Source organism: Pelophylax lessonae (assembly GCF_965119305.1).
Source record: "Pelophylax lessonae genome assembly, chromosome: 3".
Taxonomy (NCBI): Eukaryota; Metazoa; Chordata; class Amphibia; order Anura; family Ranidae; genus Pelophylax; species Pelophylax lessonae.
The window spans coordinates 386,799,294-386,816,352 of NC_138770.1; the positions used below are offsets into that span (position 1 = coordinate 386,799,294).

General features: G+C 37.5%; 1 protein-coding gene across 2 annotated transcripts in view; it reads left to right on the plus strand.

The window, feature by feature from the left end:
• The window catches only part of GRIK2 (glutamate ionotropic receptor kainate type subunit 2), a 994,545-nt gene that overhangs the window by 651,091 nt on the left and 326,395 nt on the right, over window positions 1-17,059 (plus strand). For both annotated transcript variants that reach the window (XM_082249558.1, XM_082249559.1), the window contains exons 7-8: window positions 999-1,142; window positions 15,020-15,127. In XM_082249558.1, coding sequence (XP_082105684.1) covers window positions 999-1,142; window positions 15,020-15,127 — 252 coding nt within the window. The remainder of the gene's footprint in view (window positions 1-998; window positions 1,143-15,019; window positions 15,128-17,059) is intronic.

Below are 17,059 nucleotides of genomic sequence, written 5' to 3' on the forward strand. Positions count from 1 at the left end.
GAGAGTTTGATAATTCCAAACAAAAGAGCTTTTTGGGTTATTTCTATGAAGTCAAGTAACATGACAATCACAGAAAATTAATCAAAGGAATTGATCTACTATATGGAGGGGATTTACTAAATGAGTAGAGTAAATATCATTTATATATTCTCCTTTTTTGTTATCAGACTTCTTCAGTTGCATCAAAATAACGTTACTGTAAACTAAATATTACCATACTTCACTGATGCAGATAGAGTTTTTTACAACTAAAGCCCCTTTCACACATTCCGGTCCATCGGCGGACTCGGTTTATCTCAGCGGGGGATCGATCCGCCGATCCCCCCGCTGAGCAGGCCGATGGCTTCTCTGTCTCCGCGGCTGTGTGCAGAGACAGAGCTGTCAGGTCCCCACTGTTCTCTATGGGGGAATCAGATGGGAACGGACCGTCTGTCCATTCTCATCCGATCCCATCCAATCCGATCCGCTGGACGGATGGAAAATAGGGTTTCCATCCGTCCAGATTTGACGGATCGGATGTCAGCGGACATGTCTCCGCTGACATCCGATGCCCCATAGAGATGCATGGGGCATCCGTTCAGATCGGTCTGAAAAATTGACAGGTGGATCTGAACGGTCCGCCTGTGTGAAAGGGGCCTAAGAATTTTCACTTAGCTTGGTCAATAAGCCTAACTTTGAATACCTAATCATGCAAAGGGAAATAGTTGATATTATTTTTGGGAAAGTGTACACTGATTTTTAAAGTGTGACTGCTTCTTATTTAGACTTTGAGGGCATGATGAAATAATACATTTCATGATAGGCATTTGTCTGTAGTTCCACAGCAACCATATAGATGTTCCACTGATTAACTGTTAAAAAATAACAATGACAATAATTTTAGTTAAGTAGAGATGTTGGGTAAACCACTTTTTGGAAGGGGGACTATAAGTAATTATTGCTGATACATTAATGTCTGAATGACACATGTTTTAATATGTTATAATTGTGCATTTCAGACGGATGCAGCCCTCATGTATGATGCCGTTCATGTAGTTTCAGTAGCAGTACAGCAGTTTCCACAAATGACAGTCAGCTCATTACAATGTAATCGGCATAAACCTTGGCGATTTGGTGCTCGGTTTATCAGCCTCATTAAAGAGGTAAGTTCTTGTTTTTAACATAGTTACACAAATAAAACATAAAACTGGTATGGTAATAAAACAACAAAAACATATTTTAAACAATGCAGCACATGCAAATACATGCCTATATAATTCAGTATTTAAATAGAAAGACTTTGTTATCACATATTGCATTATATGTTACTTTGATCAATCCTGCAAAGGTTAATCAATCATATTTACCGTATAATCTAAATAATGCTAACTGATTTGTCAGTCCACTTTGGTTTCCAAGAAAAGCTCCATCCAGTACTATCAGTATCTGAATCAGTCATATGATGCATTCATATTATTCCTTTATAATGTCAGAAATATGACAAGTTTGTCATTTAAAACAAATCTTTTTCTATAACTGTCATCCACACTTGCATCTATATGAATCTCTGTTGCAGTACATTGCCACTCCTTCACTTAAACATCTCTTCTATTCTACTCTGTTTCAGATGAACTGCCATCTATAGTAAAAAAAAGGTTATATTTTTCCATAAAGTGTCACTAAAGGCAGAACTTTTACTTTCATTTTTAATAATAGGGTAAACTGCAAAAATGGAGAGGGTGAATCTCCCTAGTAGGGACACAGACAGAATTAAAAACTGGCAGGTGTTTTAATCCCTCCCCACTCTATCCAAAAGTAAAAAAAAAAAAAAAAAAAAAAAACATTTTGCCGTTAGTGACACTTTAAGTAGATCTAAAGCTTATTACCAAAATGTTTTTAGGCTATTACTGTAACTTCAAAAGTTTTTTCAATTTTTTTAACTCTGCAGATTTCAGTAAAATAATATTTTGATACCTTGCCATCCTTAGTTAGGCACTTACTTTTAAAAAGAGGTGAGCTGCTGGTATGAATTTTGCTTGTGTGGAGGTTTGGCAAATAGACAGACTAAATTGGTGTTTGGGAAAGAAGAACCTCCTAAAACAACGAGAAGTGATACATTTGCCAGCAGTATTACTACCACTGCTAAATGTGATAGATTCCCCCCTAACTGATTTTTAGGAAGCTTGCAGCTGCTGTAATCCCATCAACCATAACAACTTACCTGGCCCTTTCATGATTCCTAACTGATAGCAGAATGTAAACAAAGGGGAAAGGACTGTGTAAACAATAATTGTGGTTCCCCTTATATTTATATTAAACCTTCCAGAGCTAGTATACATTTTAAGGGGGAATCCCATGCAAAAAGCAAGAATAAAAGTGAAGTCCCCCAAAATCCACACCAGAACATGATCTAAACATTCAGCCTGGCTGACCAGACAAAGGAGGGGGGGGGTGTTGCAGCAGATCAGGGGCTTTTTTTATTCTAAAAACCCTCTTTGACAATAAGTGGGCCTCAGATACCTCATTTTCATGGGAATAAGTAAGGGGCATACAGTACCCCTTCTCTTTCACACAGAAAACTGAAAAGAAAATAAACTCACCTAGTTTTTGGCAATTCCTTTAATAAAAAAAAAATAAGTTTAATGTTAATCATTGTTAATCACGCTATCAAGTAATGTAGATGTATGTCAATGACAATGAATGGTCCTCACCAAACTGCCGAAAGAAAAAAAACATTGACTTGATCCACTCACACCACTTACCTGCCATGAATGACATCTCCTAAGGACAGAGCCAAAAGAGCTACACCCTCTCCATCTGCATCCCTAAGCAACACGTTGCCTGTTAGTAAGAAGCAGCAATGGGCAGAGAGCTTCAGGGAGAGAAAGACACTTTCACACAAGCTGCTTTTCCCATCTCTGATAATCCAGCCTCGGAGCACACACTGTATTCTATGCTTATTTCATTAAAGAAGGTTCTCCAAAAAGACCTACAAAGATCTGTTATGTATTTGCAATCCCAGGTTGATCACATAGGGGAGAGAACAGCTCACACTGAATTTTAAATGGTAGAATACACCAAAGCCTATAACAAATTAGTGGAATCCCAGGACAACCATATTGCTGAAATTCAGATACTTAAAAATAAAATTGCTGACCTTGAAGATAGATCTAGGAGATAATATACAATTTAGAGATATCCCTGAATCACTTACCAATACTGAGCTGATATCCCAGCTATGCAAAATACTACTGCCTATACATAACTCTCAAGATTATATTATTCGCCGTGCTCATAGAGTTTTTAAACTTGAACACCTCACTTCTTTTATGTTAAGGAAAAATGGATATCAGCAGCTAACTCTAAATCCATATGCTCATGTCTTCCTATTAAGAGATATCCCATGCACACCACTGTTTCTTGATCTCCTGTTATTGTTTTCTATTTTGACTGTTGTATCTTTTCTTGTCTGAATCCACATTTCTTAAATTCTTCAGTTGCTATCTGAAATGCTTCTACCATGATGTGATCTACAACCTGTTCTCTACTGAGGATGATTCTTTGCAGGGTCATTGTAATAAACTGCCAACTCACAGCACCTCCTACTTGTCTGCATGATGTCCATTAATGCTAAAGGGCTTAATAGTCCTTTCAAAAGAGCAATGCTTGTGATTTAATGTGGATTCGCATTCAGGAAATGCATTTTCACAACCACAATCCTCCAAAATGCCATATTCACTACTTCTCCCACCACTTCTTTAACGCAAACAGAAGGCACACTATCGTACTCTCTTGTTGTCTACAGTCTGAGGATTTCTTTAATGCTTGGCACTGTCTCCAACTCTCCATGACTTTGAAAGGGATTAAACATTTTTCAAAACCCCAAGGGTTTATTCAAGGATAGACTATTTCCTTGTTGATATATATACCCTACAAACAATTACTAGCCCAGATTTGGTTGATTACATGGTCTGACCATGTCCTTGTCTTCAATGACCTTCTATCTAAACCATCAGGTAGCTCCTCTACAGTTTGGAGGCTTAATAGCTCACATCCATGCACCCCCTGCATGCAAAGAATAGGAGGTCAAATTTGGGATTCAGTCCTTTTTCTGACTGAACTCTGACACTGTAACAAATTATCTTGTGCTATAAAATTCAGAAAAAGCATACATCAGGGGCCTACTAATTAAGTTAAGCACCTATAAGAAATGAAAAATGATAAGAAACAACTACCCAATTAATAAACAATATTTGTGAGAAAAAGCATAAGGCCTCACTTACTGACCAAAGCAAAACTCACCTTCATATCCGCAGACATAAACTCATGACACATCTGCAAAAGGGTCATGATTATAAAATTAGGAAGCTCGACCTCAACTCTTATTCTCAGGGGAACAAAATAGGCTCCCTGTTGGCTAAGCAATGCAAATGTCAACTTCCATGAATGAAAATATCTTTTCTTCATGAAAGAAGGAAGGATTGGGAGACAAGGATTTTTTGGCACAACAAGGTTATAAAAATTAAATTTTTTATTATTATTAAATTCATATAAAAGCAGGGGAAGACATTCACTATAAAAAATATGACCTTATCAAAGGCCCAAAATACTATATACAGATTATGTAGCAGTTTGTTTAGATGTTAATTCCATATAAGATATACAGAGAATATTGCACATTTGTATATAGGCAAATACTTGACATCAGACGGATCTTGCCGAAGGATGACAGAGGACAAGGACTGCCATCCCACTAGACCAGCTGATGTTGTATTCAGAAGTTCAAGGATACATATTCAACATTGCTCAACATGTTTCGCCTTATTTGAAAGCTTCATTTGGAGCATTTTAATAGGATACTCTGTGTAATAAATATACATGTTTAAGAAACCAACATAGAATGTCATTAGTTCGTTTCAACAAGTGCAGCTCATGGAATTAAAGCCACATAATAAATTTCTTTACATACAACACATTATGTCAGTAATTAACTGCCATTTAACACATGATCATATCCAGGCATATGGGGAGCAGTGGGCAGGAAGGATCTAGCGGCATACCGAAGGTTATATGTGGGGATCCATGCTGTAATATATGATATTTAGAAATATAACTGGTGTATAAAGGTATCCCTTGTAACACCTATTATGGGCAAGGTAGTATTTTACACATACCTGTATAGTATTGTAGAACAAGACATGTGCATCAGCATCATTCGTGAGTAACGAGGAGGGTATCGTGGATTTCAGGAGAATGGCTCATGTAGTAAGTAGAGGATAGAGATCCTTGAAATTGTAACGGTCAAGGATTTGGCGAAAAACAAACTGCTATATAATCTGTATATAGTATTTTGGGCCTTTGATAAGGTCATATTTTTTATAGTGAATGTCTTCCCCTGCTTTTATATGAATTTAATAATAATAAAAAAATTAATTTTTATAACCTTGTTGTGCCAAAAAATCCTTGTCTCCCAATCCTTCCTTCTTTCAAATAATTTAAGGATTGCTGCTATCTGAATGCATATTTCCTTCATTATCTTTTCTTCATGGACGCAAGGATCAGAAATTAACCAACCCCCGAGATATCGCAAATTTTTTCAGCAAATTTTATCCTCAATTATATAATCCCAATACATCTTTCATGTAAACCAACCCCTCATCTGGGGATATTCAACAATTTCTCGACTACATTATTACTGCCAACTGTGACCCCCAATCAGCTTATGAGTCTATCCACTCCATTTACAGAAACAGACATTAAAAAAATGATCTTGTCCCAACCTTTACATTAATACCCAGGGCCAGATGTGTTTAATAATTAGTACTATAAAATATATTTTTGCTCTCACCCCATGTACAGTGGAGATCGAAAGTTTGGGCACCCCAGGTAAAAATTTGTATTAATGTGCATAAAGAAGCCAAGGAAAGATGGAAAAATCTCCAAAAGGCATCAGATTACATATTAGACATTCTTATAATATGTCAACAAAAGTTAGATTTTATTTCCATCATTTACACTTTCAAAATATTAGAAAATAAAAAAATGGCGTCTGCAAAAGTTTGGCCACCCTGCAGAGTTACTATCTTGTACTGCCCCCTTTGGCAAATATTACAGCTTGTAAACGCTTTTTGTAGCCAGCCAAGAGTCTTTCAATTCTTGTTTGAGGTATCTTTGCCCATTCTTCCTTACAAAAGTCTTCCAGTTCTTTGAGGTTTCTGGGCTGTCTGTCACGCACTGCTCTTTTAAGGTCTATCCATAGATTTTCAATTATGTTGAGGTCAGGAGATTGTGAAGGCCATGGCAAAACCTTCAGTTTATGCCTCTTGATGTAATCCCCCATGGATTTCAAGATGTGTTTAGGATCATTATCCATTTGTAGAAGCTATCCTCTATTTAACTTCAGCTTTTCACAGATGATGGCATCAAGTTACCATCCAAAATTTGCTGAAATTTTATTGAATCCATTTTTCCTTCTACTTGTGAGATGTTCCCTGTGCCACTGGCTGCAATACAACCCCAAAGCAGGATTGATCCACCCCATGCCTAACAGTTGGACAGAGGTTCTTTTCATTAAATTCTGTGTCCCTTCTTCTCCAAACGTACCTTTGCTCATTCCGGCCAAAAAGTTCAATTTTAACCTCATCGGTCCACAGAACTTGTTTCCAAAATGCATCAGGCTTGTCTGTATGTTAATTTGCAAAGTTCAAACGCTGATTTTTGTGGTGAGGATGTAGAAGAGGTTTTCTTCTGATGACTTTTCCATGAAGACCATATTTGTACAAGTATCTCTTATAGTGGACTAATGTACAACAACTCCAGTGTCTGCCAGATCTTTCTGGAGGGATTATGCAGTCAAACGTGGGTTTTGAATTGTTTTTCTCACAATCCTGTGAGCTGTTCTGTCTGATATTTTTCTTGGTCTTCCAGATCTTGCTTTAACTTCCACTGTTCCTGATGACTGCCATTTCTTAATTACATTCCAAACAGAGGATATTGACATCTGAAAACGCTTTGCTATCTACTTATAGCCTTCTCCAGCTTTGTGAGCGTCAACTATTTTCAGTTTCAGTTTTCTAGACAACTGCTTAGAAGATCCCATGGTGCTGATTGTTGGGGCAAGGTCAGATGAGTCTGGGCATTTAAAACCTTTGAGATTGACATCACCTGGTCTTCCAAGATGATGATTGTGAACAATCCATGACACTGGCAGGTCTCAGCCTTGCAAAGGGGGCAGTGCATGCTATAAATTCTGCAGGGTGCCCAAACTTTTGCAGACGCCATTTTTTTGTTTTCTATAATTTTGAAAGTGTCAATGATGGAAATAAAATCTAACTTTTGTTGACATTGTATAAGAAATTGAAAAAGAGGGGGGGGAGGGCAATTTAAAGAAGGGATAACAAAAAGCACCTTCGTCCCAATTGAAGTCGAGAAATATTCCTTCATATGTGTTGACCATGGGCAGTGAAGCAGAAGGACCCGTCAGTTGGGGGTGAGGGACGCTAACTCACCCAAACAACTGCGGGAACAAGAGGCAAACACTGCACAGACGTCAAAAACATAGAAGGGGAGATAGGGCTGTGGGGGATTTTTATGGTGCCATAGAGCTAAAAATACACACAATTCAAAAAGAAATAGTATAACATTTAACAACTTTATTTATAAAGACAAACACATTTTAAAAACTTGTCAAAAGTAGCAAGAATATACATGACATTTTCACAAACAAAACCATAGTAGTATCATTTTATAAGTGGAACAAGGACTGATAAGCAGTGAACCATAATGGATAATAGAGTAAAATATCCCTATTACAGAGTAGCAATGTGGTCCATGTCCAATTGAGCACTTGACATGTTTCGCGGTTGTTGAACCGCTTCTTCAGAAGTTTAATGTATAAAAAGTGAGCTGAAACAATAAAAAAAAGCGTCAAAAACATTAAATACATCACAGAAACACAAGGTGACAACACAGTCAGGAGAGCCACCAAAAACGGCAAGACCAACACAATACCACCTCCACCAGTGATGTTGAGAGAAGGGGAACAGGAAAGCCGCATCAAAAAGCCCCCCAGGCAGGGGTGGTACGGCTATAGAGGGAGCCGCCAAAACAGTGTGCATGTATATTATATATTATTGATGGTAGAAATATGAAAAGGAAAAAAAACAAGAAAAGGCACAAAGCACGCCTATGTATGACCTTAAATCCCACCTATATTGCTTGAAAGCAGATGGATTATGTTTGTAAATGAGGGGGTAAAAAATCAGCCAATGATATTCATGCTAAAAGAGGCCACTCTGAATATTTCATGACGGTAATCAAGGATCCTAGAGTAAGGTAATTACAATTAATTATATGAAATAAGTAGAAATAAGAAATGAGTATATGGGCAAACATTTCCATATTTCACTAGATATATCCGCACCTCAGGAAAAGTAGCTATCTTTTTTCTTCTTTTTTTTTCCTTTTCATATTTCTACCATCAATAATATATAATATACATGCACACTGTTTTGGCGGCTCCCTCTATAGCCGCACCACACCCGCCTAGGGGGCTTTTTGATGCGGCTTTCCTGTTCCCCTTCTCTCAACATCACTGGTGGAGGTGGTATTGTGTTGGTCTTGGCGTTTTTGGCGGCTCTCCTGACTGTTGTCACTTTGTGTTTCTGTGATGTATTAAATGTTTTTGACGCTTTTTGTTTATTGTTTCAGCTCACTTTTTATACATTAAACTTCTGAAGAAGCGGTTCAACAACCGCAAAACATGTCAAGTGCTCAATTGGACATGGACCACATTGCTACCCTGTAATAGGGATATTTTACTCTATTATCCATTATGGTTCACTGCTTATCAGTCCATGTTCCACTTATAAAATTATACTACTATGGTTTTGTTTGTGAAATTGTCATGTAAATTTTTGCTACTTTTGACAAGTTTTTTAAATTTGTTTGTCTGTATAAATAAAGTTGTTAAATGCTATACTATTTCCTTTTGAATTGTGTGTATATTTAGCTCTATGGCACCATAAAAATCCCCCACGGCCCTATCTCCCCCTTCTATGTTTTTGACATCTCTGTGCAGTGTGTGCCCCTTGTTCCCGCAGTTGTTTGGATGAGTTAGCGTCCCTCACCCCCAACTCACGGGTCCTTCTGCTTCACTGCCCATGGTCAACACATATGAAGAAATATTTCTCGATATTATAAGAATGTCTAATCTGGAATTTGATGCCTTTTGAAGATTTTTCCATCTTTTCTTGGCTTCTTTATGCACATTAATACAAATTTTTGCCTGGGGTGCCCAAACTTTCGATCTCCACTGTATGTAATATGGCAAATCTCCAGACAGCAATGATAATTACTGACCCACTTCCCTTCTAAACACTAACATTCAGATTTTTGCCAAGCTTTTAGCAACCCATATGGTTTCCCTCATACCTCTCCTGCTCCATCCAGATTAGGTAGGTTTTAAAACTGGATGGTAAAACTCAGATGGCACCAGGAGATTTATTGACCTACTGCAATGGTCCGAACACTATCATATACCTTCTCAGCTCCTTTCATTGGATGCAAAGAAGTCATCTGACAGGGTCCATTGGGATTACTTGACTAATTTTCTGAAAAAAAAAATATTGGCATAACAGGCCATGTATGCCAGGCTATTCAAGCATATATGGTCCCCAGTACCAGAGTCTGGACATCAGGTCTCTTCCCTGATCCTTGCCAATGGCACAGGGATACCCAATATCCCTCACTCATATTTTCCCTTAATATGGAACCCCTTTCACAACTTATTTGTTCTAGCCCCGGAGTCTCAGGAATTACTGTTGGCAATACGAAGCACAAAGCAGGTCTTTATGCTGACAGTGTCTTGTTGTCTCTAACTATCGCTACACTCCTTCCCTGCTATACAAGACATACTGGAACATTTTAGTGCAATTTCTCTTTACAAAATCAATCACTCTAAATCCCATCTGATTGACATTTGTCTAGACAGCGCCACTAAATCAAAAATATCTTGTGTGACCTCTTTCTCATGGGCAACATCTTCATTCCTGACTTATTTAGGAACACAACTCATGTCTCCTAGTCAGAACTTGCTCTGCCACAGCTATAATATTCTAGTAAGAAAACTTATACCCAGATCTGGGACTCTCCATTTTATGCAAGCTTCATTGGCAGGCAGAATTGCCCTTTGCAAAATGTTCCTCTCAGTGGCGTCAATAGGGTTGGTGTCACCTGGTGCTGTAATATTTTTTTTTCCATATAATACTGCATATAACGTCAAGAGTAGTGCCCTTAACAACTGCCAAGCACATACCAAATTTGAATAACATAATCATATGAACATACAAATTATTAAAGCAGAACTGAAGTTCAACTGTAAGAAACAGCAAGCAGGCAGGCTTTTATTGAAAAAGAGACATGCACTGACTTTTCTGCAATAAAATGCCCCTACCTGCTTGCTCGCTACCACCCAGCATGCACCAATTTCTGATGTTACAAGGGGGTAGGGCCACCAGGTGACATTGCCAGGTGACCCCGCCCTTACCTATATAAGAACTGTCAAAGCTCAGAGGAGGCATTAAGCAGGCGGTCGTCATAGAAGGGGGATCATTTTTTATTTTTTTTTATTTTTCAGGTCGGCGGTCTGGCGAGCAACGTGATTGGCGATGGATTTATATTGAGGGAAATCGTTTTTTTCTTTTTTTTAAAAAGCATTTGTCAAAAAATTGTCTCCTGTTTGTTGTTTTTGTGCACTTTTTTGGTGACTGGGTCAGGGTAGTACATACCCTGACCCATTCACATGGAGGGTGCGGGCTCTGGAGGCCCCCTTAACCACTTGCCGCCCGCCCACCATCAAATGACGGCGAAACGGTGCGGCTCTCGTTCTGAGACACCGTCATAGATCATGGCCGCACTGTATTGCCGTATAGTGTAGTTTATCGGATCTCCTCACCTCACACTGTCAGAATGTGTGGCGAGGAGAGCCGATCAGTGGCTCCTCCTCAAAGGAGAGCCTAGGACAGGTAATTAGAGCAATGATCATCAGTGCCCTGATTACTATGAAGTAAAAAAAGTGCCCATAAGTCCCCCCAACCAATGCCCATCAGTGCCACCTATCAATGCCCATCAGTGCCACATCTCAGTGCACATTACTGCCACCTATCAGTGCTCATCAGTGCCACCTATCAGTGCTCACCAGTGCCTCCTATCAGTGCCACCTATCAGTGCCCATCAGTGCGGCATATTAGTACCTCCTCATCAGTGCCACCATATTGGTGCCCAACAATGCCACCTCATTAGTGCCCATAATTGCCACCTCATCAGTGCCCATCAGTGCAGCCTATCAGTGCCCATCAGTATCGCCTCATAAGCGCACATCAGTGAAGGAGAAAAATTACTAAATTTCAAAATTTACTCACAGAAAATTAGAAAAAATTTTTTTTTTCAAAATTGTCTGTCTTTATAAGGAAATAAAAAACCCTGCGGTGATTAAATATCACTAAAATAAATCTCTATTTGTGTAAAAAAAATGATAAAAAATTCATATGGGTACAGTGTATCATGCCCGCGCAATTGTCATTTAAAGTGTGAGAGCACTGAAAGCTGAAAATTGGCCTGGGCAGGAAGGGGGTGAAAGGTCCCTGTATTGAAGTGGTTAACCTCCTTGGTGGTACTCCCAGGTGTGGCTGGGGGTGGAAGTTTCAGTGCCATTAGCACTAACACCGAGCCCCACTCGGGGTACCGCCAGGTAGCATCGCTGGATCCTGGAAGAGAGGTTACTTACCTTGTCCGCAGGATCCAGTGATGTATTCCGGCAGCATACGGAGGCCGGATCTTCTGCCTGATGCTATGTGCCTCGGCTTCCATTCCCTGCATGCGTCGTGCCGCAGGGGGTGGAACCGTGGAAAATTCAAAAAGTAAAACACACAAACACACTGATATATTGTAATCCTATTGGATTACATTACCAAATAAAATAAATTGACATTAGATTGCCCCCCAGTGCCCTTGCCTGCAGTTTTACATACGTGTGTGTGTATATATATATATATATATATATATATATATATATATATATATATATATATATATATACATACACATATATAGGTATCTATCTATATATGTATATATATATATATATATATATATATATATATATATATAGTCAGGTCCATAAATATTGGGACATCTACACAATTCTAATCTTTTTGGCTCTATACACCACCACAATGGATTTGAAATGAAACAACCAAGATGTGCTCTAACTGCAGACTTTCAGCTTTAATTTGAGGATATTTACATCCAAATCAGGTGAAAGGTGTAGGAATTACAACAGTTTGTATACGTGCCTCCCACTTTTTAAGGGACCAAAAGTAATGGGACATTTGGCTGCTCAGCTGTTCCATGGCTTGGTGTGTGTTACCCCCTCATTATCCCATTTACAAGGAGCAGATAAAAGGTCCAGAGTTCATTTCAAGTGTTGCTATTTGCATTTGGAATAGGTTGCTGTCAACTCTCAATATGATATCCAAAGAGCTGTCACTATCAGTGAAGCAAGCCATCATTAGGCTGAAAAAACAAACAAACCCATCAGAGAGATAGCAAAAACTTTAGGTGTTGCCAAATCAACTGTTTGGAACACCCTTAAAAAGAAAGAACACACCAGTGAGCTCAGCAACACTTAAAGACCCGGAAGACCATGGAAAACAACTGTGGTGGATTACCGAAGAATTCTTTCCCTGGTGAAGAAAACACCCTTCACAACAGTTGGCCAGATCAAGAACACTCTCCAGGAGGTAGGTGTATGTGTGTCAAAGTCAACAATCAAGAGAAGACTTCACCAGAGTGAATATAGAGGGTTCACCACAAGATGTAAACCATTGGTGAGCCTCAAAACAGGAAGGCCAGATTAGAGTTTGCCAAACAACATCTAAAAAAGCCTTCACAGTTCTGGAACAACATCCTATGGACAGATGAGACCAAGATCAACTTGTACCAGAGTGATGGTAAGAGAAGAGTATGGAGAAGGAAAGGAACTACTCATGACCCAAAGCATACCACCTCATCAGTGAAGCATGGTGGTGGTAAAGTCATGGCGTGGGCATGTATGGCTGCCAATGGAACTGGTTCTCTTGTATTTATTAATGATGTGACTGCTGACAAAAGCAGCAGGATGAATTCTGAAGTGTTTTGGGCAATATTATCTGCTCATATTCAGCCAAATGCTTCAGAACTCATTGAACGGTGCTTGACAGTGCAGATGGACAATGACCCGAAGCATACTGTGAAAGCAACCAAAGAGTTTTAAGGGAAAGAAGTGGAATGTTATGCAATGGCCAAGTCAATCACATGACCTGAATCCGATTGAGCATGCATTTCACTTGCTGAAGACAGTGACAGTAGAGGCCTGGCAGAGCATCACCAGGGATGAAACCCAGCATCTGGTGATGTCTATGCATTACAGACTTCAGGCTGTAATTGACTGAAAAGGATTTGCAACCAAGTATTAAAAAGTGAAAGTTTGATTTATGATTGTTAATCTGTCCCATTACTTTTGGTCCCTTAAAAAGTGGGTGGCACATATACAAACTGTTGTAATTCCTACACTGTTCACCTGATTTGGATGTAAATACCCTCAAATTAAAGCTGAAAGTCTTCAGTTAAAGCATCTTGTTTGTTTCATTTCAAATCCATTGTGGTAGTGTATAGAGCCAAAAAGATTAGAATTGTGTCGATGTCCCAATATTTATGGACCTGACTGTATATGTATACATGTATATATATATATATATATATATATATATATATATATATATATAATATATATATATATATATATATATATATATATATATATATATATATATATATAATATATACATATATATATATATATATATAATATATATATATATGTGTGCATATACTTTAACTTATTTATGGCTATTTATTATATTATAATTTATGATTTTGTGTTTCAAACTTTATCATACCCGAGATGTTATAAAGAAGAAAGCACAGTAAAAAAAATCATATGTAAATAGTTGGTTTGGGCTGCTCGTCCTTAAGAATTACATGCAAGATAATTGTACCACTTTCAGCACCTAAAATTGGAAACAATCATACCGCCAGGGAGGTTAAAAGGCAAAAAAAGGCAAACTTAGCCTTTATTTTTTTAGACTGTTACACCAGCTATTGCCATTGTGAGGCAGTCCCACTCTACTTGCTGTTTATTGTTTATTTTACATTATGGTGAATAGTGAAGTAGTGGGAGTAAGCAAAAGTGGGTGGGAAGACTCTCACTTTAAAGTAGACAGGAACAGATCCAAGAGATATGTAAACGAGATCCTGGGTTGAGTTATCAAGGAATATACAGAGCATGTGGCTCCACTTATAACTGAAATATTGGTTTTGTGTGGACAAATCCTTTAATGCAAAAAAAAAAGCTAAACTTTTTATTTATTTTTATTTTACATTTCATGTGTTTCCTATTGGGAATATTTCATTTCCTGTTTTATAGCCACAACATAGCCCTCTGTTCCTGCTCTGGTGACAACTCAAAATTTGGGATTTTCTATTTACATTTTTATTATATATGTAGAAAAATAGGAATGAAAAAATAGATTTTTATTATGATTTTTTTTTCAACAAAGAATACATTACATTCACTAAAATGGGGTAATTTTTTTTTTACTGTTGTTTACCTCTGCTAAGATATTATATCATATGCGTCATTCAAATGTATTATGCGGAGCAGTTCTTTTTTACATATTTATATCAGATCACCTGTAGTCAGTCACCTATAACACTTTATAATTCAGTGCTTTTTTACAGGCCACATAGCATTAATATATCCTTTAGTTGCAATATCAAAATATGTAGAAACTCTTGCAAGCACAAGCACTCTGACAAAAGAAAATCAGCCACAAGGTAAATTATTTAAATGTGTCGAATATTTTATCTTTTTACTTTTGCAAACATTAATATGATCACTTTTATGTACCTTACTCATGCAAATTGCATTTTTCTACCTTAGGCTCACTGGGAAGGCCTCACAGGCAGAATAACGTTCAACAAAACCAATGGCTTACGGACTGACTTTGATTTAGATGTGATCAGTCTCAAAGAAGAAGGCCTTGAAAAGGTACTTGATATGTTTTACCTTATGGATCATGGTTAGCACAAATATTGAAATGTGATGTGGTGAGGTTTGCTTTGATGTAGCAGTTGTTTATAGTTTGCTTCGTCCTGAGATATTAAATTGAATTTAAACTATTAGTAATACAATAAACTGCTAATGACCATGCCCATGAGTGTTTTTAAAGAACTGAAACTAGTAAAATGCTGAAGGTAAATTAAAAATCTGCATATTCCCTGTACAATATTTGCCAAGTAATTGCATCTGATTCATTATGCACCTGAATAATATGATGTATGCTGAAAGCTAAAAGGAAAAGTGAACTTGTATTACAATGTTTTGTATATAATGAGGTTGATTTACTAAAGTAAGGAGAACTGTGAGTGTACTTTGGATACTGAATCACGTGAGGAAAATGTAAAATTAGTTTTTTGATGTAAACCCAAGATGATTTGATTTGCTAAAAGCAAATAGGTTGTTCACTTTGTAACGAAATTTTCATTTAGCTTAGTTAAGTTCTGCTGACTTCCATTATCCAATCATGTCCCAGGAAGGGATTGGATATTCTTTGCAAAGCGAATTTTTACCACATTCACTAAGCTAAGGGAAAGCCAAGGAAATTTCTCTTGCAAAGGGAAAATTCTCTGGAAAAATGAACCATTTTTTGTTTTTGCCTTTAATATATTCACCCCTATGTCACATAATTTTCTAAGCTCACTTTGCTACATGCACAGTCTATATTGCTTTAGTAAAAATGCCCTACTGGGATTTGTCTATTACTGTATATAGTCACAAGGAACCAAAGAGGATACATAGAAATCCTTTAAAAATAGTGAATTAATTAGTTATAATTTTTTTTTTCAAATGTAAAGTGCACTATGCCTCTGGGGATTAACTTATTTTTATAGAATGTGCTGCTAAATCTTTTTTTCTTCTGGTCTTTTTTTCTGTTTGTATGGGCTGCTTTGAAAATAAAATACATGACCACAAAACTGTTTCCAATGTTATTCTGCTAATTACCCATGCTTCTGAATTTCAATCCCGTGCTTCTAGAATTAATGCAGGGCCATCATGGGCAACATTTATCTGTGTGTGGCCCAAAAAAATGCTGTACAAATGTTTTAATTTAGTATATATTTTGAGATGTATATGTATATAGAGAGTATACCATTTTTTATGATTTAATGATTTACCTGAATTAATTAATTACATTATGATTTTTAATGATTTACCTGAATTCAAATTAGAATAAAAGTACCTTGTAAATCTGTATTGAACATCAAATGTGTAGTTTTTGCTCATTATTAAGGTTTATGGGGAGTTAAAGATGATTGACACTAGCTTTCATTTTGCTCAGACGACATTTGCATCCAAAGCTCTTTTTTTTAATTTTACAAGAATTAGCAATTACATTTAGTATATGTAATACTGATTTATATTAAAACTAACCATTTTTGTCAGTTTCTTACACTTTAAATGTTTTGGACATGTGTTGGAACTGTCTTTTTGCCATAATGTTGCCCTGGTTTCAGCTAAATTACTAGCTTTACACATGTCCAGTTGCATGTCTTTACCATGTTCCTGAAAAGAGCAATAAAGAAACATCCCCCTTAAAGGAGATGTACAGTCAAAACTAGTTTTACTCGTCAAAACTCAATCTATGTATCACGGGAGTGCATTTCGTTTTGCACTCCTGTGACCCATTTTTGGCAAAGAGCGACAATGGAAGTCAGCATCCTGAACCAACACCCAGCTCAGGCTCTCAGCAGAGCAGAGGGCTTCTGACTGACAGTCACCAGCTCTTTGCTCAGGGAGCTGTCAGAACCGAGCGATCAGCGGTGTTCAATCGCTCGGTTCTCAGTGTAGAGGTGCCGAGGGACAGGTGAAGCATTGGATCGATGCTGCATCCTCCTAGATAAGTATAAATCTAAAAAAAAT